The sequence below is a fragment of the Glycine max genome, chromosome 3 (assembly GCF_000004515.6).
Source record: "Glycine max cultivar Williams 82 chromosome 3, Glycine_max_v4.0, whole genome shotgun sequence".
Classification (NCBI taxonomy): Eukaryota; Viridiplantae; Streptophyta; class Magnoliopsida; order Fabales; family Fabaceae; genus Glycine; species Glycine max.
Genome location: NC_016090.4, coordinates 46,888,300 through 46,909,963, shown reverse-complemented (window position 1 = coordinate 46,909,963; position 21,664 = coordinate 46,888,300). Strand labels below are relative to the sequence as shown.

The 21,664-nt window shown below is 33.6% G+C and overlaps 1 protein-coding gene and 2 pseudogenes across 4 annotated transcripts; all 3 read left to right on the top strand.

Annotated features, from left to right (window-relative positions):
- The first annotated feature begins 43 nt into the window (after positions 1-43).
- On the top strand, positions 44-4,057 carry LOC100787370 (ion channel CASTOR-like; annotated as a pseudogene).
- Positions 4,058-6,816: 2,759 nt separating this feature from the next.
- LOC100800596 (exportin-T) lies at positions 6,817-20,707 on the top strand. 4 transcript variants are annotated; one of them, XR_413718.4, is made up of 14 exons: positions 6,827-8,826; positions 9,034-9,123; positions 9,221-9,310; positions 9,490-9,594; positions 9,806-9,865; positions 10,147-10,209; positions 10,300-10,395; positions 14,883-15,050; positions 15,750-15,923; positions 16,033-16,095; positions 16,166-16,264; positions 18,896-19,042; positions 20,176-20,359; positions 20,482-20,707. XR_413718.4 is itself a non-coding variant. In XM_003521794.5 (13 exons), exons 1-13 carry the CDS (start codon positions 7,111-7,113, stop codon positions 20,263-20,265), a joined length of 2,961 nt encoding a protein of 986 aa, XP_003521842.1. In that variant the 5' UTR covers positions 6,826-7,110; the 3' UTR covers positions 20,266-20,707. The 4 variants fall into 4 exon arrangements, 1 of the variants encoding a protein (XP_003521842.1); XR_003266546.2 differs by lacking the exon at positions 20,482-20,707 and having other exon boundaries at positions 6,817-8,826; positions 16,166-16,359; positions 20,176-20,309; XR_005890826.1 differs by lacking the exon at positions 10,300-10,395 and having other exon boundaries at positions 6,823-8,826.
- On the top strand, positions 10,653-14,869 carry LOC113001250 (protein N-terminal asparagine amidohydrolase-like; annotated as a pseudogene).
- Positions 20,708-21,664: the final 957 nt, after the last annotated feature.

The window sequence follows — 21,664 nt, the reverse complement described above, 5'->3', positions numbered from 1 at the left end:
GATATCCCTAGAAATCCATATTTCCTTCTAAACAAACCTACTATTAGATAGATTTAGTTTATAGAATATAGTTCCGAATATGTCCCTGGATTCGGAGACATCGGGTTCCGCCGGAGATTGGTTCTTCCCGTCGCCATCCTTCTTGCGGTCCTCTTCTTTGCAATATGGCCGTCGATTCTATTCAAACTCAAAGCCGTACTCTCCTCCGAGCAGCTCCACTCGCATTCGCCATCGCCGCAGAGTTAAATTCCCCCGGACTCCCACTAACGACAAACCTCAGCTTTCGGACACTCAAAATGTCATGTCATCAGCGACTGCGAAGAATAACCTTACCCGCCTTTCGCAATTTCGTTTCTGTTTCAAAAGCACGTGCAATAATAGTTCTTGCTGAAGATGGGAATGCTGATCAGGTCTGATTGAGTGATGATCTGATCCAAGTTTAATAATGGTGGATAACCATTAACTTGCTTTTTGTGGTACAGAGTGATGCCCGTGCTTTGAGAACAGTCTTAAGTCTGACTGGAGTAAAAGAAGGATTACGAGGGCACATAGTGGTTGAATTGAGTGATTTAGACAATGAGGTCCTTGTTAAACTTGTGGGTGGTGATCTTGTTGAAAATGTTGTAGCTCATGTTGTCATTGGTCGCTTGATGATTCAATGTGCTCGACAGCCTGAACTTGCACAGGTCAAAATCTACAACCATTTCATGGTGTTTTTATGTTGCATAATTCATAATGCTACTCCAGTGAAAAAATCTTCAATTATTGTTTTCAAGTTAATTAATTCCTGACAAGAATAAATACATGATTGACAGTTTGCATGTGCAGTGTATTACTTATATTTTTTGGGGGGGCTTCTTCCCTATCCTTCCGTTTTTTGTGAAATAGGATTGCCTTTATGGCCTCCTTTTGGTGTTCTGTCCATGCTCTCCTAGTTTCTTAAAGATTTGTAGAGTGATTGGGGAGCTTTATTGGGTTGTCCTTCTTCCGCTTTATTTTCTTTTTGCACTACAATTTAGGATGAGATATTGATCTCTGCATCTTCTCTGTAATATAATATATCCTTTTACTAATATTTTTTAAGAAAATTGATGAGCTTTCTTTGGCAGATTTGGGAAGATATACTTGGATTTGAAAATTGTGAATTCTACATCTAAAGATGGCCACAGTTGGAAGGCATGCAATTCGAGGACGTACTAATTAGCTTTCCCGCTGCAATTCCTTGTGGAATCAAAATTGCATCATATGGTGGTAAAATTATTTTGAATCCAGATGACTCCTATGTTCTGCAAGAAGGTGATGAGGTTCTGGTTATTGCAGAGGATGATGATACCTATGCCCCTGCGTCCTTGCCTACGGTGCTTTGTCTTACATAAATTGCTGTTTTTCTGTTCTCTTTTTCTCTATTAACTTTTGTTCCATGGTTTGTTCATGGCAAATACATGGTCAAATGGTAATAAAAAATTAAGTTTATTTTAGCTAATTTGGTATGAAATAAGTGCTAATAAATCTTGCGGAAAATCACAATCTGAGTTTCCACTTTTATAAGTTATAAGATGGTCTTCCCTTTTCTAGAAACAAGTGTTCATAATCCTAACATCATAAGTCATGGAGAAGTCAATAATAGTCTATCCTTTCTCATTTAGATCTCCAAAACCAAAACCACCATGTGCACCTGTAAAATTCCTTTTGAGACTATGAACATGTCCATTTGGATCCCCACCTAAGAAAATCTTCTCCTATTGCATAATGCCTTGAACCAACCCCTCTAAGTCTTCCCAATTTCCTTCACAAGTGCCTCTGATCCTATTTGTGGTGCATAAGCACTGATGATATTCATAGTCTCTTGTACCATCATTAATTTTAAGGCTAAGATTCTGTCTCCAATTCTTTTTACATCCACCACACTTTCTTTGCAAACCTTGTGTCATGAATCAGCCCAAGCTATCAGACCAGCCACTACTACCAGACCAAGGGGAGACAAGTACTCACCTGAGGATAAAAAGGCACAGCACACGTCCTCAATACTGGAGGGACTGCATAACAAACTTGGACCAGGGATGCCGAGCTGGCAACCTGTCATTGGAGGGAGAAAATCCTGTCTGCTAGAATCCAAATTCTGTTACTCATTCTGTTATTGCTTTCCTTGCTCCATAGGATCTGTAGAGGAATTATAATAATAGCTTAGCATTCATGTGCCCATATATACGAATGAATGATGTAATGGAATGCAAGCAGAAATATAATCAGAAATTCCCTCTCCTTAATCTCTCTTTCTGGAGGTACCTAGACCTCAAACGCTAGGATCCATAGAGCAGAATTTTCTGCTCATAACACCTTGTCTACCATAATACCTACTCCATTCTTTCCCCAAACTTTTCCCATGTACCAGAGCTTAAAACCTGCAATATCCATCTCCTTGGCTTTTTCTCCAATTCATTTAGTCTCTTGCAGGCACATAATGTGAATCCTTCTCTGAATCATGGTGTCCACCACCTCCACAGACTTAAATGTCAAAGTAGCAAATCTGATCAAACACTTCTGAACTAGCTTATTTACCCACATTCATCTAGAAAAATGTGAGGACTCTTGCTCATTTAGCACTACAATCCAGGCGCCAATGTAGCAAACCTTACTCATTTGACACTATATTTGGACGATACCATAGTTTTAAAAACCAAACTGGTCATCGAACCCATTAGGGCATTGGGTCATTGGGTTAGTTGGTTACTAACTGAACCACATGACCTCGTCTTTATTAAAAAAATGTTTTGTACACTACCTTAAAAAAAGTTATAAAAAAAAATGGACCGGTCGTTACTTTCAGGTAACGACCTAGCATTAGCAGAAGTCTGTCGTGAGTAATCCATGTTTGGTATAACGGCAAGTTTTAGGTTTGCTGCCGAGGGCTTAACACAACCCTCCTTAACCCAAGCTTGGAACCAGCTATGAAGAAACATAGGCGGAGTTGATTTCAAACTTGATACACTATAAAATATTTTACATTCAAGTTTTAGCAATAATAATGTATCCAATTTAATTTATGGTGGAAATTATGGCTTTTGCAGATATTGATTTTGGCTGATGAATCAGTGGAGGATTCAGCAATTCAAGCTGACTCTAGATCTCATGCCACTCTACTTTTAATTCGTGAGATACAAGTGAGTTTCTAGTCTAACAGAATTTAAGCTCTGATTTGGTATACCTTGATAATAGTCTATCTATATACCAGCCCATTCATTCTTCTGCTTCTAAACAAACATTATCATCCTGTACATCATGTAATGCACAACTGTTGTGGTTAAGAAATAACATGTAAGCATCTGATGAGGATATTTTGACAGTTTGACTGAAATGTGGTATCATTTGGCTTCTGTCGTTTCCACAACTGTTTGTATGTTAATGCTGGCTGCTACAATAGATAATGAACTCTCATGGGGAGGAATTGAATTTTTATGAAATAATGTTACGAGCTCGGCAGAGAAGAGAGACTGTGATAGGCTACCGTTTAGCGAATGCTGAGAGGGCAGTCATTAACCCCCCAGCGAAAACTGACAGACAGAAGTGGTCATTGAAGGATGTTTTTGTGGTGATTACTGAAAAGGAATGAGGCATTTGTGGGCAAGGAAAAGGATATCCATGCTGTTGGTTTTGGAGTAATGTAATCCTTAAAATTGTAAGCATTGGTTAGTTTAGTCCCGACCTTACAAAATCTGTACTTTAATTTCTGACTTTGTAAAACATCGTTTTCTTTGGTCCTTTTCGATGTAAAACTACGGAGTTAAATGAAGTGGAAAAAAAAAAAGAATTACGTTTTGGGAAATCAGAGACAAAATGAAGATTTTGACAAGTTAGACTAAAGTGACTTATTTAATTTTTTATTTTTTTTTGGTAGATAGTGACTTATTAATATAGGATTCATACATAGCCTTCAAAATCTCCCAAAGAAGGATAGGAATTATTCTCCCAAACTGTTGCAACTGGGAAAAAATCCAACATCCCCAATAAATATACGTTATATTCAGGATTTGAATATTGATATGCATCCTCCTCCTCACCTAAGTAATATTCCCAGGAATGAGGTGAACATCTTCATCAATTGTTCCACAACGACGACAAATCAAAGAAACAAGAATATGCTTTCGAGCCATAAAAACTCTAGCAGGCAAAGCAAATTACCTTTATTAATCTATATCAAAATGTTTACTCATTATAATCAATTGAAAATTATTTATTTTTAAGAATTAAATAATAAGTTAAAGATTTCAATGGAAAAGAATGTATGAGGTGCCACGTGGCAAAACCATTTTTTATTAATATAATATTGATATTTGATAATTGATTTAGTTTTTTTTTCTCATATCTATCCTCCTTTGGGGGCAATATCATTTAATGTACAATTGGATACTAGTAATTATGAATATCTCTTTAAATAAGAATTCAAATTTTAATTCATTGTATCATGGGATTAGTATTTTTATTAGATCCTTTTGATATAATTTCACATTCTTTTAAACAGCTTTTATGTAAAAATAAAATAAAATTATATGTTGTAAATATTTACTACTAAATCTCAATGATTTTATGTAAGTTTTGAATCTTTACATAATAGATATTCAACACTTTGTCATCTATGTTTTTCTTGGATAGCTTTTATATCTTTAAGATATAAAATATTCATTTCTTAAAAAAAATATTAGGTATCCTTCTTTAAAAAGATATAAATAATTCACTTACTGTATTTAAATGTGAATATTTGTTTTTTTTAATTAAGACATTAGTACAAATTATCTATTAACTTTATTAATAACTAATTATTGAAAAACTTATCTGATTATTTTTAGTATTTTTTTTTACCAACCTTACTTAATAGATCTTAATCTAATTTCATTGGACCAATGCCATATTGATATATAAATATTTGTTTACATAATATATTTGTGTAAATTTTTATTTTGTTACATTATCAAAAAAATATATTAATTAATTTTAAGAGAATATCAATAAAATCTTATTTATCTTGAAAATATAAACTTGAAAGCAATTTTGTGAAAGTAATTATTAATTGTGTTTAATAACATTAAATACTAATATTGTGTTTGAGAAAATATTTTAATTAACTTTTAGTTTTGTTATTAGTTAAAAAGTTTATTTAACCTTTTGATAAATAAGTTTTTTTTAGTATTTTCTGCTGTTTTTTTAAAACGCTTATTGAAGTAATATTTTTTAAAACACTACTTTCTAATTTATAGTTTTTTATATTCATTCCATTTTTGTTTTTGAACACTTGTTACATTTTTCAGTTACTTCAATAAAAATTTTTATCAAACACTAATGTTTTAATAAGATTGTTTTTCATCTTTTAATTATTAATTAATTTTTTAGCTAATTTTATCCGACATAATCTAATTTAAGTTTTATTGAGATAAAAAATAAAGTGAAAAAATTTATAGAATTAATGATTAAAATGATAATCGCTGCTAAAATCTTTGATAAGGTGGTGCAACTCTTATCTTAACCAGTTAGGGATCTATGTTGAGAAGTGTGGGCAATTGCCCCACTAACATTTTAAAGACTTTAATAATATACTATCATAAATAATATAACATTTTAAAAGAAAAAGTTAAATTTTGATTAAATAAACACAAATAAAACTTACAAACGTTTCTTCAACCGGCTCAAAATCAGAACGTGCTATATTGTTACTGTTATTTTTGTTGTGACAATATTTTGTCATACCTATTAAGCTTACTATTTTTATCTTTTTTTTCTTCAAAAAACCAGATACTAGTCTCAAAGAAGGAAAAACTGTTAAGGAGAAGAAAATTAAAAGAGCTTATTTCGTAGGTTAATCACTTAATTTTCTTCTATTCAATATGTTTCAATGTATTTTTTTTAATATTTTATTAGATTATTTCTCAAATGATATTTGTGTGTTATTATTTTTTTCTTTCTATTTTCTCAACATAAAAATATTTGTGTTGTTTTTATTTGTTGGAATCAAACAGAAGTATTGGAAGATTTATGACAACTCACGTGCTCAATAATTAATTAAAATATTATTTTTTGGATTAGTTAGATTAGTTAAAGGTTAGAATATTATTTTACTTTTGTATTGGATATAAAATTGTATGAGATGAATGATTGTGCAGTTACTGAGAAAGATTTTTGCTAATTGATACTGAAAATGAGAAAATAATCAATTGTTTTTAGAATATGAATTTTTTAAAAGAAAAATAATAATGTATATTTATATTATAAAAGTGAAATGTAATATTTTTAATGTTACAAATTTATATAAGTTTTATCTCCACTATTTATAATTCTGGACTTAAACGTATAAAAAATATTTTTTTAATGTATTCTTTAAATCATTTATTATTTTAAGAAATTATTAAATTATAATAAGATCTTTAAACTTAATTTTAAATAAAGAACAACATTTTTTAATTCTCATATTTTGAATGTCAGTTTCTATAACCTTGTATCAATGAATTTGGTCATCAAATATTAAAAAACTCCATAGGTTTTACACCTCTTCTAATGATATTAATAATAATATTTTTTTTCTTAAGAATAAAATCACAAATAAAGCATCCGTCTCTTTAAATTTATTTGTTAAAAAATATTTTTAATAAAATAAATAATTTTTTATTTTTCTGAAGTGTTTGTTTAAACTGTTTATACTAAAAATAAATAATTTTATTTTTTTAAGAAATATATTTTGTCTACTTATTGAAAAAAAAATTTATTTTTATTTTTGTAAGTTTAACACTTAAAATTTCCTCTATTTTTTGTTTGACACAATAAAATCCTCTCTAATTAGAAAAACTATTATTTTTCTTAAAATAAAAAAAAAAATCAAACCATAACGGCAATCCAAATCCCCCTTAAAAAAAAAAACCCTGCAACAGGGAGACAGCAAACGCAGAGAGAAAGTGATAGAAGCTAACAAAAACCCTACCCATATTTATGTTATTAGGTTCTTCCTCCATTGATCCGAGAAGCTAAGCCTCGCCTACTGTCTAGCCCTATAAACTAAAAACCTTTCCTTTCAATTCCCATCCATCCGTCCACACTGCACCGCCCAACTCTGTTCTTCAGAATATCATGGATGATCTGGAGAGAGCGATTCTTGTTATGTTTGATGAATCGGGAGCCCTCGACGATGACTTGAAGAAACAGGCTAAAGTTTACTGTAACGATATTAAGGAGAAGCCATTAATTTGTAGATTGTGCATTGAAAAATTATGCTTTTCAAATCTTGTTCAAGTCCAGTTTTGGTGCCTACAGACCTTGCATGAGGTCATTCGAACGCGATACTTGACAATGACCCCAGATGAGAGGCACATGATCAGGGGCTCCGTCTTTTCAATTGTGTGCCTCGAAGACAAGAACCTCACAAGGGTTTTGGAAGGCCCTGCATTTATAAAGAACAAGCTTGCACAGGTTTTGATAACTTTGATTTACTTCGAGTACCCTTTGGTTTGGTCCTCCGTCTTTGTTGATTTTTTTCCACATTTGAGCAAAGGAAACGTGGTCATAGACATGTTCTGTAGAGTTTTGAATGCCCTAGATGATGAGCTCATTAGTTTGGACTACCCTAGAACCCCTGAGGAGTTGGCAGTTGCTGGCCGGGTTAAGGATGCAATGAGACAGCAGTGCGTGCCTCAGATAGTTAGAGCTTGGTATGACATTGTTTCTATGTACCGGAATTCTGATCATGAGCTATGCACTAGTGTGTTAGATTCCATGAGGAGATATATTTCTTGGATAGACATTGGGTTGATAGTCAATGATGCTTTCATCCCTTTGTTGTTTGATTTGATTTTGGTTGGTCCTCTGTCTGATCAGCTTCGTGGTGCTTCAGTCAGATGCTTATTAGCAGTTGTTTCTAAGCGAATGGAGCCCGAATCAAAACTGTCATTGTTGCAAAGCCTTCAAATTAGTCGTGTACTTAGGTTAGTGACCGAGGATGTCGATGTTGAGCTGGTCTCTGATATAGCTGCATTGCTTTCTGGGTATGCTGTGGAGGCCTTGGATTGCTTTAAACGCATAAATTCTGAGGATGCTAAAGGAATCTCTATGGAGCTTTTGAGTGAAGTTTTACCCTCCATTTTCTATGTAATGAAGAATTTTGAGGTAGATGTTACATTCAACATCATTCAGTTTCTTTCAGGTTATGTTGCCATTTTTAAGAGCTTTGTTCCTTTGCCGGAGAAGCAGCTACTTCACCTGGGACAGATATTGGAAGTTATCCTTGTGCTAATCCGTTATGACCCAGTGCACCGCACCAATCTTGATGTGATGGACAAAATTGGTAAAGAGGAGGAAGATAGGATGGTGGAGTTCAGAAAGGATTTATTTGTTCTGCTTCGCAATGTGGGTCGTGTAGCGCCTGATGTAACTCAGTTGTTTATCAGAAATTCGTTAGCAAGTGCTGTTTCAAGATCTTCAGATAGCAATGTGGAGGAGGTGGAAGGTGCACTTTCTCTTTTGTATGCACTTGGAGAATCCATAAGTGAGGAAGCCATAAGAACTGGGAGTGGGTTGTTGAGTGAGCTGGTGCTTATGCTTCTATCGACAAAGTTTCCTTGTCACTCTAATAGGCTTGTTGCTCTTGTTTATTTGGAGACAGTGACAAGATATATTAAGTTTATTCAGGATAATACTCAATATATTCCCATGGTTCTGGCTGCCTTTCTCGATGAAAGAGGCATACATCATTCAAACATCAATGTAAGTCGTAGAGCCAGTTATTTGTTTATGAGGGTTGTAAAGTTTCTGAAGATGAAGTTGGTGCCTTTTATAGAGACTATTTTGCAGGTAGCAATTATATAATCCATCCTGCTTGCATGCTTTTCTCTATCTTAAATGTGCTCAAAACAGTATATTTTATAAACAAAACTATATATAAATTATTCCTGACTTCTTGCATTTTTTGTTTGGCCTTGATGTGCATGGATGAATCGTGTGATTGGTTACTTCCACCTTCTCTGTTCTCTATTCTTTAAAATGTTCTGATAAATTCAGAGCCTGCAAGATACAGTTGCTCAATTCACTATTATGAATTATACGACAGAAGAGCTATCAGGGTCAGAAGATGGTAGCCACATTTTTGAGGTATTCACATTTCCCAAAGTTTCAGGATGAAGGATATTTCTGTGAAATTTTTTGTTGTTATTTTTCGTCTCTCATGTTTATTGACATGTTTTGTCAGGCAATTGGTTTATTGATTGGAACAGAAGATGTCCTGCCTGAAAAGCAATCTGATTATCTATCTTCTTTGCTCAGTCCTCTTTGTCAACAGGTTAATTTTTACTTGAAAATGCAAGATACTTTCTAATCCAAAAAAATAATAAACAAAAAACTGCAAGATACTTAAAAAACATTCTTGTCCCCATTTCCTGTTTCCAGAAGCATTTCTTCTTTTGAGATTATTACGGTTGGTATTTGGTGCATGTAATTTCCTATTCTCGTTTGATACAGGTTGAGGCACTGCTCATAAATGCCAAGTTATTGAATGCTGAGGAGACTAATGCCAAAATTGCTGTAATCCAGCAAATTATTATGGCAATTAATTCTCTCAGTAAGGTGCTTTTTCTAATTTAGACTTCTGCTTTCCCCACCTCTGATATTAATTATAAAAGTCTCAAAACTCACAATCCGTTAGTGATAAGAAGATTTATATTTTGTTCGATTGTATCTTAATTTGAAGTTTAAAGGGTAGTATTGTGGGTTAAATGAAAATACATCAACAGTTTTGTTTTTTTCCTCCATTCTTACTATTTTTTACATGATCTAGGGCTTTAGCGAGCGTCTTGTAACCGCTAGTCGCCCTGCAATTGGTATCATGTTTAAGCAGGTTAGTATTTTCAAAATTGTTTGGTTCATGCTCCCTGGAGGTGTATATGGTTTATCAGATTTATAGTTTCTGTCTTTTTTGTGTTAAGAAGCTTTAGAAAATAATCTTGTTATAGTCTTATAGATGAAAATTATGGAGTTTTACTATAAAATGTATATTTGCAACATGCTGTGTGATTGATAATATTTCATGGTAAGCCTATGTCTCTATTTTTATTGAACTTGTGTATTGTTTCTTAATATTTTATTTTGCTAAACCTTGTCATTCTGTCTTCTATGTAGACATTGGATGTACTTCTTCAAGTTCTTGTTATATTTCCAAAAGTTGAACCTCTGCGAAACAAGGTATGGTATGAATTAGATTTAGTGATTGAAAAATTTGTTTGCTTAAAAAAGATCTGTAATTTTTATCCAACATCCACATGTGGTGTGTAGGTCACATCTTTTATACACCGCATGGTGGATACACTAGGAGCATCTGTCTTTCCTTACCTTCCAAAGGCATTGGAGCAGTTGCTTGAAGAAATCGAAGTACATATTATCTCTAATTTCATTAAGTTAATCTTTTTAAATTTCTAGATCTAAATGCATTTCTTTGCAGTGCTATTTGTGTATTGCAGATTGATTTTGCAGATGTTTATGTTTTGGGGTTGCAAGGGGCATTTGAATGTGATGGCATTGAGAATAATATCCCTCTAACATGTTATCCTCTTAATTTATTGTTGCACCATTTTGATATATATGATCCATTAGGCTGGATATGGATATGCTTATATGATAATTAAAGCATGGGTTTTCATTTTGTAGCACAGATAGTCCTGTAACCTTGCTGCTGCTTTATTCTATCGTGAATACTTTCTGGCATTTAAGAATATTGCTTTGGCTGCAGGGTGTCAGTCTGTCTGCCATATTTTTTGTTGTCATTAGTAGATTTTATGTCAAGCATGCCACATTGGTATGTGTATCTGTTCTTTTTTCAGTAAATTTGTGGGAGCGGCCTGCTTTTTTTTTTTAATGATTTTGTCAGAATTGGGCAAATTCCTTTTCTTTTAGGTACTTGGTGAATTTGTCAGCAACAAAGGGTATAGTCTCTTTAGAGGATAGAAAACAGATTGATTTTATGATTTTCTTGACGTATTTTCTGTATGATATGAATGTGTTTGTGGGGAATGTTTAATGTTGTAGGTTGAGTGGTTGGCTAATAAATATGAAGCAACAATACTTTCATTTGTTTCACGTATATCCAATACTGATACTATGGCTGATTGGCCCATTTGGGTCACTTTTACAAACTATATTTTCCAAAATGGGTCTCTTCCAAAACTAATTGCTGGCATGGGTTTGTTTTGACCGTGTACCAGGTCAAACCACAAGTTTGACTTGCAAAATTTGTGCCACATAACTTATTTAACTTTTTTCATTAAGTCTTAGAATGTGGGTTTAGACTTAACTCAATCTCAAAAGTTAGCTTATAGGATGAGGGTTGCCCTCCCACTTATATACTCTATCTTGACACTATCTCTAGCCGATGTGGGACTTAGGTTTTTCCTTTTTATTTTTTGATCAGCAAAGATAAATATATATATTAATGAGTATCAGAGGTACTAGAAATACACTTTACAGGACTTAGGTTTTTCCTTATACACTCCCTCATGCCCAACAACACTTTTTGGCTTGGTGCATGGATAATATGTGGGTGGCCCTTTTTTAATGAATCTATGATAGACTCTGATATCATCTTAGAATGTGAGTTTGGGCCCAACTTAACTCCAAAAGCTGGCTCATTGGGTGAGGGTTGCTCCCTATTTATATACTCTATATTGCCACTATCTTTAGTTGATGTGGGACTTGGGTTTTCTCCAATATTAAGAAAGTGTTGGTTTCAATAAACTAGAGAAGGGTAGATGCCAGAGATTGCTGAAGATTGTCGTCGCTGGTGATGGTCATTGTTGGGTGGTCATTGGTTAGGTCATTGCTTTCTGGAGAGAGCAAGAGTTGCTTGGGTCAAGTTTTTTTAATATTTGGGGCACGAGTTGGGTCGGGTTTTGGGTCTTTTAAATTTGGATATGAGTTGGATTTTAAAGGTTTTTTATAATTTAGGACTGGTTTGGGTCTATCAAAAGCAATGTTGTCTAACTTGTAACTCGGAAGAGGAACGGAAGGGATGTAAAAGATAGTAACTCGAGATCATAACACAACTCATAAGAGTTATATGCATATATGAAAAGCTTGCTTGCTTTGTTCCTTCGTTGGTTGGTTGGTTCAATTGTATCAGTATATACTCAGAAGCCATGATGTTCGTTGATGGCCTTCCATTCATCTTAGGCTCAGTTTGTTGGCACCGATGAAACAACGTGTGTTGGTCTTGTTATTTGGAACCCAAAGAATGGAAGGACGTCAGTCGCCCATATGGATTGACCAAAAGGCCTCTCCCAAATATTAGCATCACTTGTCAACAATAGTTTGGAGACTGAGTTTGATGTGCATCTCATTGGGGGTTTTGAAAGCCCTGCAGATTTGGATGGTTATTCCTTTCCTTTGTGTTAAAAAATTGTTCACACTTTATGGTCAAGAGAGAAGTCTCACATCCAAACTATCTGTGTTCTTGAACATAATACCAGAAGGGATTCTGATGGAAACACATACCCCTTTTTCAATGGATTTGTGGCAGAGACTACAACAGGAATTATCATCCCAGATATCTTTGATAGAACTTCTAGATGTCCAGATGAAATTGTCAGTAGAATACGAGTATCTGCATCTTATGAAGATGCCAACTGGAATGGGAAGTTACTAGATACATATGATTGTGGCACTGACTGTTTCAAAATCCCTCCTTGTCGCTGGACTCTTCGCCTAAATCATATTGCTTCATCATTTCTGAATTATTCTGATTCAGAAATTCTTTCAAACTGTTATACGTCACCTACAGCTGAGGCCCCAGAAGTTGTGGAGAATTTAAAAAGGAAGTGGAATTATTTGATCAACCATCCACACTGGACCGAAACCTTTCCCAGAAGCAGCCTCGCACTTTTGCAAGGAGTTCTTCCGATGGAAGGTGTTGATGACATTCCAAGGTTGCTTGGGCTAATCCTTTTCAATAATTAGATTGCCTTATTAAAATGGTCAACTCTCATTAAACGTTCCATTTCACATTCCTATAAGTTATCAAATTGCAGCCATCTTTAGTTTTAAACTAATATGATATGTAATTAGCATTGTGCTGAGAAAAATTTCTGCTAAGGCCAACACTAGGAACACGGTTAAGCCAAAAGAACCATGAAACCGATAAGTGAAGCATAAATGCCATGAAGATTAGTCACTATTCCATGGCTCTTGTCAAAATTGAAAAGCTCTATCATAAGTATGGGATATGGCGTTCTACTCAGAAATGAGAACAACATGTTCTTTAATACATTCTTTCAAACAGAAGTTATCCTAGTGATTGAAAAAGTCCCACATGACAGGTAGCCGTGGACAAAAAGGGACTTGTTGAAGTCTCACATCGACTAAAAATAGTGTTGAGATAAACTATATAAGTGGGGAACAATTCTTACCTTATAAGTCAGTTTTGTAGGATTGAGTTAGGCTCATAACTCACTTTTTGACATGGTATCAGAGCCTACCATCTTGGTTCTCGCCTGTTCTGGCAGACATTTGTGGAGGGAGGGTGCTAGGAAGTCTTGCAAATCTAGCAATAGACATTAGACATACACATACATAAAAAACAATACAGACAAGAAAAATAACTCATAACTCATAATATAACATAACAAAATTATATTTATAGACTTACACATACTCAAAATTATATCTGTTGAGTTCTGTCAACGCTGGAACTCTACTTTGTTTTCATGGTTGTTCCTTCAAATTAGTTTTCTTTGTTGCTGCAATCATTTTTCAGAATCACCACTATAATGTCCTCCATCGAGCCGTCCTCAACCTTGTTCTTCATTATAACAGTTTTCTTAACTGGTTTTGTCCACTGCTTTGACATCTTCAACATGCATTTTACTGTCATGTTTAAACATATCCTGGCTCTGAGTTTTCTCTTTGAGTTCCAATCTCCTCTGCCATGCATTTTACTGGCATGTTTTAGACAATTTTAGGCTCGGAGTTTTGCTCCGGGTTTTGATCTGTCATACATCTTTCTGATAGGTTCAGATCTCTGTTTTCATCCACTACAGCGCTGCTTTTCTGCTGTTGCCACTGTTGTCCATAGTTTTTTTTGGTGGCTCTATACTGATAAGCACTCCTGCCTCTGATGGCTGTTTCCCACCAGAGCCTCCTCATAGGCGATTTTATGCATGCTCACACGCTGTTCTTGTGTAGACATGGTTCTTTCATGCGCTGCCGTCCTCCTCACACATGATGGCATGTCCTGGCCAGTTTTTGGATTCTTCAATAGTATCTGATTCACGTCGCAATTGTTGTTCTGAATCTGCTCTTGGTTAATCATTTTTGGGCTTGCAGCTCTCTATTCAGGTTTTTCGCCACTGTTTGGTTTGCTTTCTCTCTCCCCCAATTGACCCATAATCTCCTTTGCTTTTGGATCTGCCCTCTTTGGCTCAAATTGTGCACTGTGAGATCAGCTTGACCTCATAGTCTTCCTAGGGAAGCTTGTCCCCACGACTTTCCTGAAAAATAATCCTGGCTCATGCAGCTTTTAGTATTTGCTGGTCCCTGAAAAATGAGAATCATCTTAGATTCTTAGTCGTGCCATTTTATAGTCTCAAAGTATATTATTTAGTAGTTTCTTTTCATAAAGGGTTTATTTGTATCAAGCTTAAAGCTGTGCAAGCTTTTGCTTCAGGGTGACTTAGAATATATCGAAATATCCAAAATATCTATTCATATGAATATCTGAATATTGTAAATATTCTATTTTCATCCCTCTATATCTGAAACCCCATAATTTCAACACGAAGTGATATACATGTGTTGCACCTTAATTTGGTTGTTTCCTTTGGTGTTGGTTGAAGATAACACTGTAATGTCTTGTTTATGTTTTATTTCAGCCAAAGCAGATGGTTGGTTTTCTTTTGTTACTCAATCAACTTATCTGCAAATTCAATACTTTGGTGCGTGACATTTTGGAGGAAATATTTCCATCTATCGCCGAGCGGATATTCAGTGTTATTCCTAGAAATGGATTACCTTCTTCTGGTTCTGATGCAATCACTGAGGTATGAAAATGTTGATGCAGTTACCTAATAAATAGCTGGGTTTTTTTTGTTCCTTTTCTTTTAATTTACTTGCTTTAAGTTACGTTTGTATTTATTTGTTATATGATTGCTCTTTATGATTTGATTATTGTTCATTAAATTTTAAGAAGTTGGTGAGATAGTTTGTGCTTGTTGTTAGTTTTATTGCCAAATGTCCACTTTTCTATATGCTTTTTGTACTTTCTACAAGTTATGAAGCCATAAAATGACAAATCTGATGGACCTTAGATTAAGGAAACTCTTAGAATTTGGACTTGGGGCCTAACTCAACTCCACAAAACTGACTTGTAAGATAAGGATTGGCCAAGCTTTATAAGCTCTATTTAAGCTGTGTCTCTAGTCAATGTGGAACTAGACACTACCCTTTGAGGCAGCAATTAAGACAGCTCCCTAAGAGTCTGCATTTTCTTTTCAACAGAAACAATGGCACTGCATTTGCTTTTAACACTGCTAATTAATTCTAGTACTTAATAGCTGTGTTGTGGCATATAAATTATAAACTGAATGTTTTTCTTAGTTCATAACATTGTTGTTTCAAATGTGAAATCTATCAAAGAAATGCATCTTTTTGCATTACCATTTAACTTATTCTTTGCATCTAGACCCTCTCAAATGTATATGCATGATAATGATAATAAGATTATTATTTTTCCCTTTCAGGAAATTCGTGAATTGCAAGAACTTCAGCGAACATTGTATACATTTCTTCATGTGATTACTACACATGACCTGTCTCCTGTATTTCTTTCCCCAAAATGTAAAGCATACCTGGATCCAGTGATGCAGTTGCTTTTGTACTCTTCTTGTAATCATAATGATATTCTTGTAAGAAAGGTATGTGTAGTGTTTTCTATTTATTCAGCTATGGGTCATTATTTTTCCTGGATTAATACTTTTGACAAAATCTACAATCTGAATCATACTTTTTATTTTCACAATTTAGGCATGTGTACAGATTTTTATTAGATTAATTAAAGATTGGTGTGCCCAGCCTTATGAAGAAAAGGTAGATTGTACTCACTTCTACTTATCCTGTTTTTTTGAGATTTTTTCCCTAAATGGTCAATGGTTTTCAGGTTCCTGGTTTTCGAAGTTTTGTGATTGAAGCATTTGCTACAAACTGCTGTCTGTACAGTGTGCTGGACAGATCTTTTGAGTTTCATGATGCAAATACTGTAAGATATATGTATTATTGTTTTATACATTCTTTTAGTCACTCTTTGTCTCTTCAACTGATATGTTTCTGCTGTCCAAAACCATTGTGTATATGGTAAGATTTCTCCCTCACTTTGGCTCCTTGTAATAAGACAGGTTATAATTCATAACAGAAGGTAGAGTTTGCCGTTTCATTCTTTGGCCTGTGAATAAAACTATTTGCTTGTTTGTTTTTAATAAAAATGGATGTCATTTGAGGAGACCTCAACAAAAAGCCTTGGAGCAGAATTTAAAAATTTATTTTACATACTTATACAACAGGAAGAATGATGCCAATGAAAGTGAACATTCATAAATATGGTTTATTTGAAGTAATAACAAGAGTATCATGATTGTAAGATGGTGCAAATAACATATAGAATATAAATATTTTCAACAGGAGTATACAATTGGTTTTAGAATCTGGAATTGTCTAGCATGTAAACATCTAAAGAATTCCTTGCAAGAACTATAGTTTGAATTGTAACTGGGGCTTATTATATAGGTCTAGGGTTATCTTGCTAATCCTTTGGAAAATTATTGTTCCCCTTCTCCCTTAGTTGATGAATTGATAGTCGTATGAGGATTCCAGCTAGATTGAGTATTTGGTAATTTGGTCCCATATGACGTAGTTCATCTTCACCATATGATTGTAGGATAGTATCAACAAGCATTAGGTACTTGAGAATAATCATGCATAGTGAGAAGGAAAAATCAGTAAAGGAATATCTTTTTTTATTTTTGGTGTGTGTGTAATTCTTTTAAAGGTCTAAATGGTTGTATTTCATCTTAGTTAGTTTCTGAGAAAATCAGCTTAACTTTGATCTTTAAGTTATATGCCAACTTACTAAGTACTTATTTTCTTCGGTGCTTTATTCTTCTCATTTTATTTGGACTTTTGGAGAAGTCTTGTTGGCTGCAAAGTTCATGGCATTATAACTGACAACTAGGACAATGATCTTTTTCTTTAAATTTGTATGATACGGATTCTGAAATTTTTGTATTATTTTTTTGTTATCTAAAAAACGTTTTGCAAGAACTAACTAAGAAGTGTACTCGATGGTTATTATAGAGATGTGTAGTTAGCTTTTCACTTTCTAACTAGAAGTTAAGCTACCATTCTGACTTACTTATCCTTTTGGAAAATTATTTATTATCTTAAAAGTGCCGGTGAATACTGAATAGCACAATTTACAGTGGAATGCAAAGACACATCATACAGTGGTTCAAGCTAGATTAAGTATTTGATAATTTAGTCTATTACTCTAGTATAAGGTAGTTTATCATATAATTGCAGGATAGTATCAGCCCCTTATCATCTCTTTTTCATGCATGATTCGCTGACTAAAAGTATTATGCTGTTCAGGTTTCTAATATTTCTTGGAAATTGGAGAAATAGAGAAACTAACGAATTAGAGTTCCTTCTGCTCTTGGCTTTATTAAATCTCTCCTCCTATCCAGATAGGAGGTTTTGGACTTTGAATCCTTATATAAATTTTTTTCACAGGTTTTTAACTCTATTTCAATCATGGAAGGCATATCTTTCCTTGAAAAATCTATTTGAAAAGCTAAAAATCTCTAAGCATCTAAAAGTCAAGCCCTTTGTTTGAACAATGGCACATGATAGGATGAGTACTTGTTGCTTATATGTAAAGCTTGCAATGTCCCTTGATGTGTGTTGTGTTGGTGTAGTTTAGACATAGTAGATCTCATATTTTTATTATTGAGAGGAGGCAGAGCTACTTTCTTGTGGATTAACATTTTGGGGATTCACGGTGAATATCGAGTGTCTTTTCACCTTGAAACAATTTATGTTGAAGGTTTTGGCTGGAATAAGTAGGCTTAGGCTTGTTGACCATGTGTAGTTTTGTCAGTCTTATGGTTTGTTTATTTGGGTAACGATGCTTGTATATTCAAGGGTGTCTCTTTGATCTTAAGATTTGCTATGGAATAAGTGCATGCTTGGAACTATTGTTTGAGAAAATGCTTGTTTTACAAAATCTCTCTTTGAAAGTTGGAAAAAATAAGCAAGTATTTTTACAAAATCTCAAAATTGGTTTTCTTAGGACAGGAACATAGGAAACTAATGCTGTCCATGTTCTATTAACTTAATGTGGGATCTTTCAGCTTGTATATCTTTGCTTCTAGTTAAACTAGATGTGTATTATCTCTAAAACCTGTATGATTTAGTACCTCTGGTACTCATTAATGCTATATTATTTTTGGCTGAGCAAAAAACAAAAGTTGAACCAAACACACAAAGGTTTGTTTTGGCTTCTAATTGGCTTTCTGCATTTGGTTGTTTGAAGGAAATTTCTTTGACTGATAAAGGAAAAAGAGGGGAAAAATTGTATGATTGCATGAACAACTATCATGGGGTACAGGGAGCATACTAGGTATTATGAACAGCTATCATGGGGTACTTGGAGCATACTAGGTGCATTGAAGGAACATGCCAAATTAATGATTAGTTATCTGGTTTTTGATGTTTGTTACTTCGGAAGGAACTTAAATATTTGCTCAAAGCTCAGTATATCTTAGTGCTTTGATGGTTTATGCCAATTTTTAGTACTCATTTTCTTCGTCCTTTTGTTTTCTATTTTTCTATACAGTTTGTTTTGTTTGGAGAAATTGTGCTGGCACAGAAGGTAATGTATGAAAAATTTGGGGATGATTTTCTCGTAAATTTTGTATCGAAAGGATTTTCTTCTGCACATTGCCCACCAGATCAGGCAGAGCAATATCGTCAAAAATTGCAGGTATTCAAAGTTTATGGAGCTGAAATGTTTATAGTATACTTATCTAGTCCTGCTGAAATAATAAAAAAATATTGGGGTAGAAATATTATTCCTATGAACATGTTTGTTTGCAATAGTAATTTCAGAAGAAACAAATTAAATTTATTTAATTAAAAAGTAAAAAGGAAATGTGGGAGAATGAAGTGGGAAAAGATAGTTATTGTCGAAAATAACTTAATTCTCGTAGGAATCCAAATATCCACCCTTCTTCATGGGAATAGGAAGCCACACAAATTGTGAATATTTTACATTCCTGGGAATATTTTTATAAAACTTGTACCAAACCTGGGAATATGATATTCCTAAGTCCACATTCCCGGGAATCTTGTTTGATAACTGTTGGGAAGTCCCACATCTCATGCCTTAACTCTTGGGGTGTAACTTATATATTTGTTGGCTAACTTCACTTAGTGTCAATTGGTTTTAAGATGAAATCTAACATTGTATCAAAGCCTATCTTGGTCAATCACCTATTATAGTAGTCTCCATGTTCTGGCAAACATTTCTGGAGGGGGTGTGTTACAAAGTCCTACATCGTCTATCTCAATTCTCGATGTGCAGCTTATATATCTATTGAACTACTTCACTTAATGTCAATTGGTTTTAAGTTGAAATCTAACATGATATCAGAGCTTATAGGTCATCTTGGTTAATCACCTATACTAGTAGGCTTGCCTGTTTTAGCATACATATGTGGAGGGAGAGTGTTGATATGTCCCACATCGTCTACCTCAACTCTTGGATGCAACTTATATATTCGTTGGACAACTTCACTTAGTGCTAATTGATTTTAAAATGAAATCTAACAATAACTTGACACAAATGCCTCAATTGATTCATTTTGTTCCATATTGTTTCCTGCAACTTCTTCTCTGCCAGTCTTATGTTGTCAGTAATTCAATGAAAATATTATTTATTTATTTATTTATGCTCTGCCCTCCAGAAAGATTATTTATTTATTTATTTATTTATTTATGCTCTGCCCTCCAGAATGTCTTGCCAAGTAAAGTGAATCTTAGTGTGTTGTTTTCTAGCTGAATCACCCATTGAATATCTGTTGTAGTGGGCTTAATATTCCCGATATTTTTCTGCAGGGTGGTGATTTCAAGGCACTAAAATCTTTCTATCAGTCACTAGTGGAAAATTTGAGAGTGCAGCAGAATGGAAGCCTTGTGTTCAGATAGCATACTTGTATCGGAAAAATTAAGAGTCCTCTTCCTATATGCCTATGTTTTTTGGCCGTATCCTAGTTTGGGGCTTGATTTCTGTTTACATAAGGTAATTATGATTGTGTTTGATGAAATCAAGTTTGAGGTCTCTTCCATTTTTATTTTATTTTTCCCAATCACTTGTAAAATTTCCCCCTCAATAGTGCGGTCATGAAACGGTGAACACTGCAGGGTTGTGTATATAGCTTTTGCGGATGAGCGATGGATATTCTGCTTGCCCTAATTTTGATGAGTTCCTCATGCAACCTGACCAATCAACTAATTGTTTCAGGTCTTTCTATATTCTTTTTGTCCCTCCTCAATTGTAAATTTTTTCTATTCTCTTTAACAGTGGAGTTCCATCCATCGGTTTGAAGCTTGTCAATATGAGATCAAATTTTGGTGTTTGATTTCTCAATTCTCTTTCTCCCTGTAATATCGTATCCGTTTCCGTTATTTATAGATACGAATTCGGTTTATTCGTTTGTCTTTGGAGGTTAAAATTATGTTCCGCACAATGTTACTCCCTTCGGTCACTTAATAAGATTTTTTTGTTTTACCTATTTCATATTCTTTAAGAAAATTAATTAATTTAATTAATGACATTAAATTTATTAATAATTTGTAATATTATAAAATTATCTATATTTTTTAAATTAATCATATCTCTTTATTAAATTGTTTTTCATTTAATTACTACTAATCTTCGAAGATGTTAAGAGAGAAAAGCTGTTTTATTAATTTCTACTTCATTCATTCTAAAATGACTTATGTTTAAATTTTTTTTACACATTAAGAAAAATAAACATTCCAAGAAAACAGTATTTCATCTAGTCTTATATATAAAAAATAAGATTAATTTTTTGGTTGAAGGGAGAAGAGGAGAAAGAGAAGGGACAAATTTGAATTTTTTTTTACTAACAAAAAATATTTGCTTATAAAAAATATTTTTCTATCCTAATTATAAAATATATATTACTACTTTATTATTATTTTTCTTTTTATCTCTAATTAATTAAAATTTATTAATGATATGCACTCATTTAATGAAAGTGAGTGTATGTTTATTGAAATTATCAATAAAATGTATTCGTTCATTTAAAAATCATCTTTTGAAAAAGGTTAAGTTTTAAGCTTTTAATTTTAATTTTTATATTTTCAAAATTTTAATTTTAATTTTTTTTGTTAATAATTTTAATGTTATGTTAACTTTTAAATTTAAAAATTGTTTGATATATTGCAGATAAAAACTGTCATTATCTTCAATTTAGTTAAAAAAAAATATATTAACAAACAACCCCAAACCCAAGAACCCAAAAAGGCTTGGCTTATTCATCGTATCTCTCAAACTCAAACTTAGAGGTTCACGGTTGAA

Bases quoted from the DNA above. Each gene is read 5' to 3' on its own strand.
- LOC100800596 (XM_003521794.5), top strand. From the start codon at position 7,111: ATGGATGATCTGGAGAGAGCGATTCTTGTTATGTTTGATGAATCGGGA. The intron at 10,396-14,882 runs GTACATATTATC...GTTTTATTTCAG, and splicing joins AGTTGCTTGAAGAAATCGAA to CCAAAGCAGATGGTTGGTTT. The intron at 19,043-20,175 runs GTATTCAAAGTT...ATTTTTCTGCAG, and splicing joins AATATCGTCAAAAATTGCAG to GGTGGTGATTTCAAGGCACT.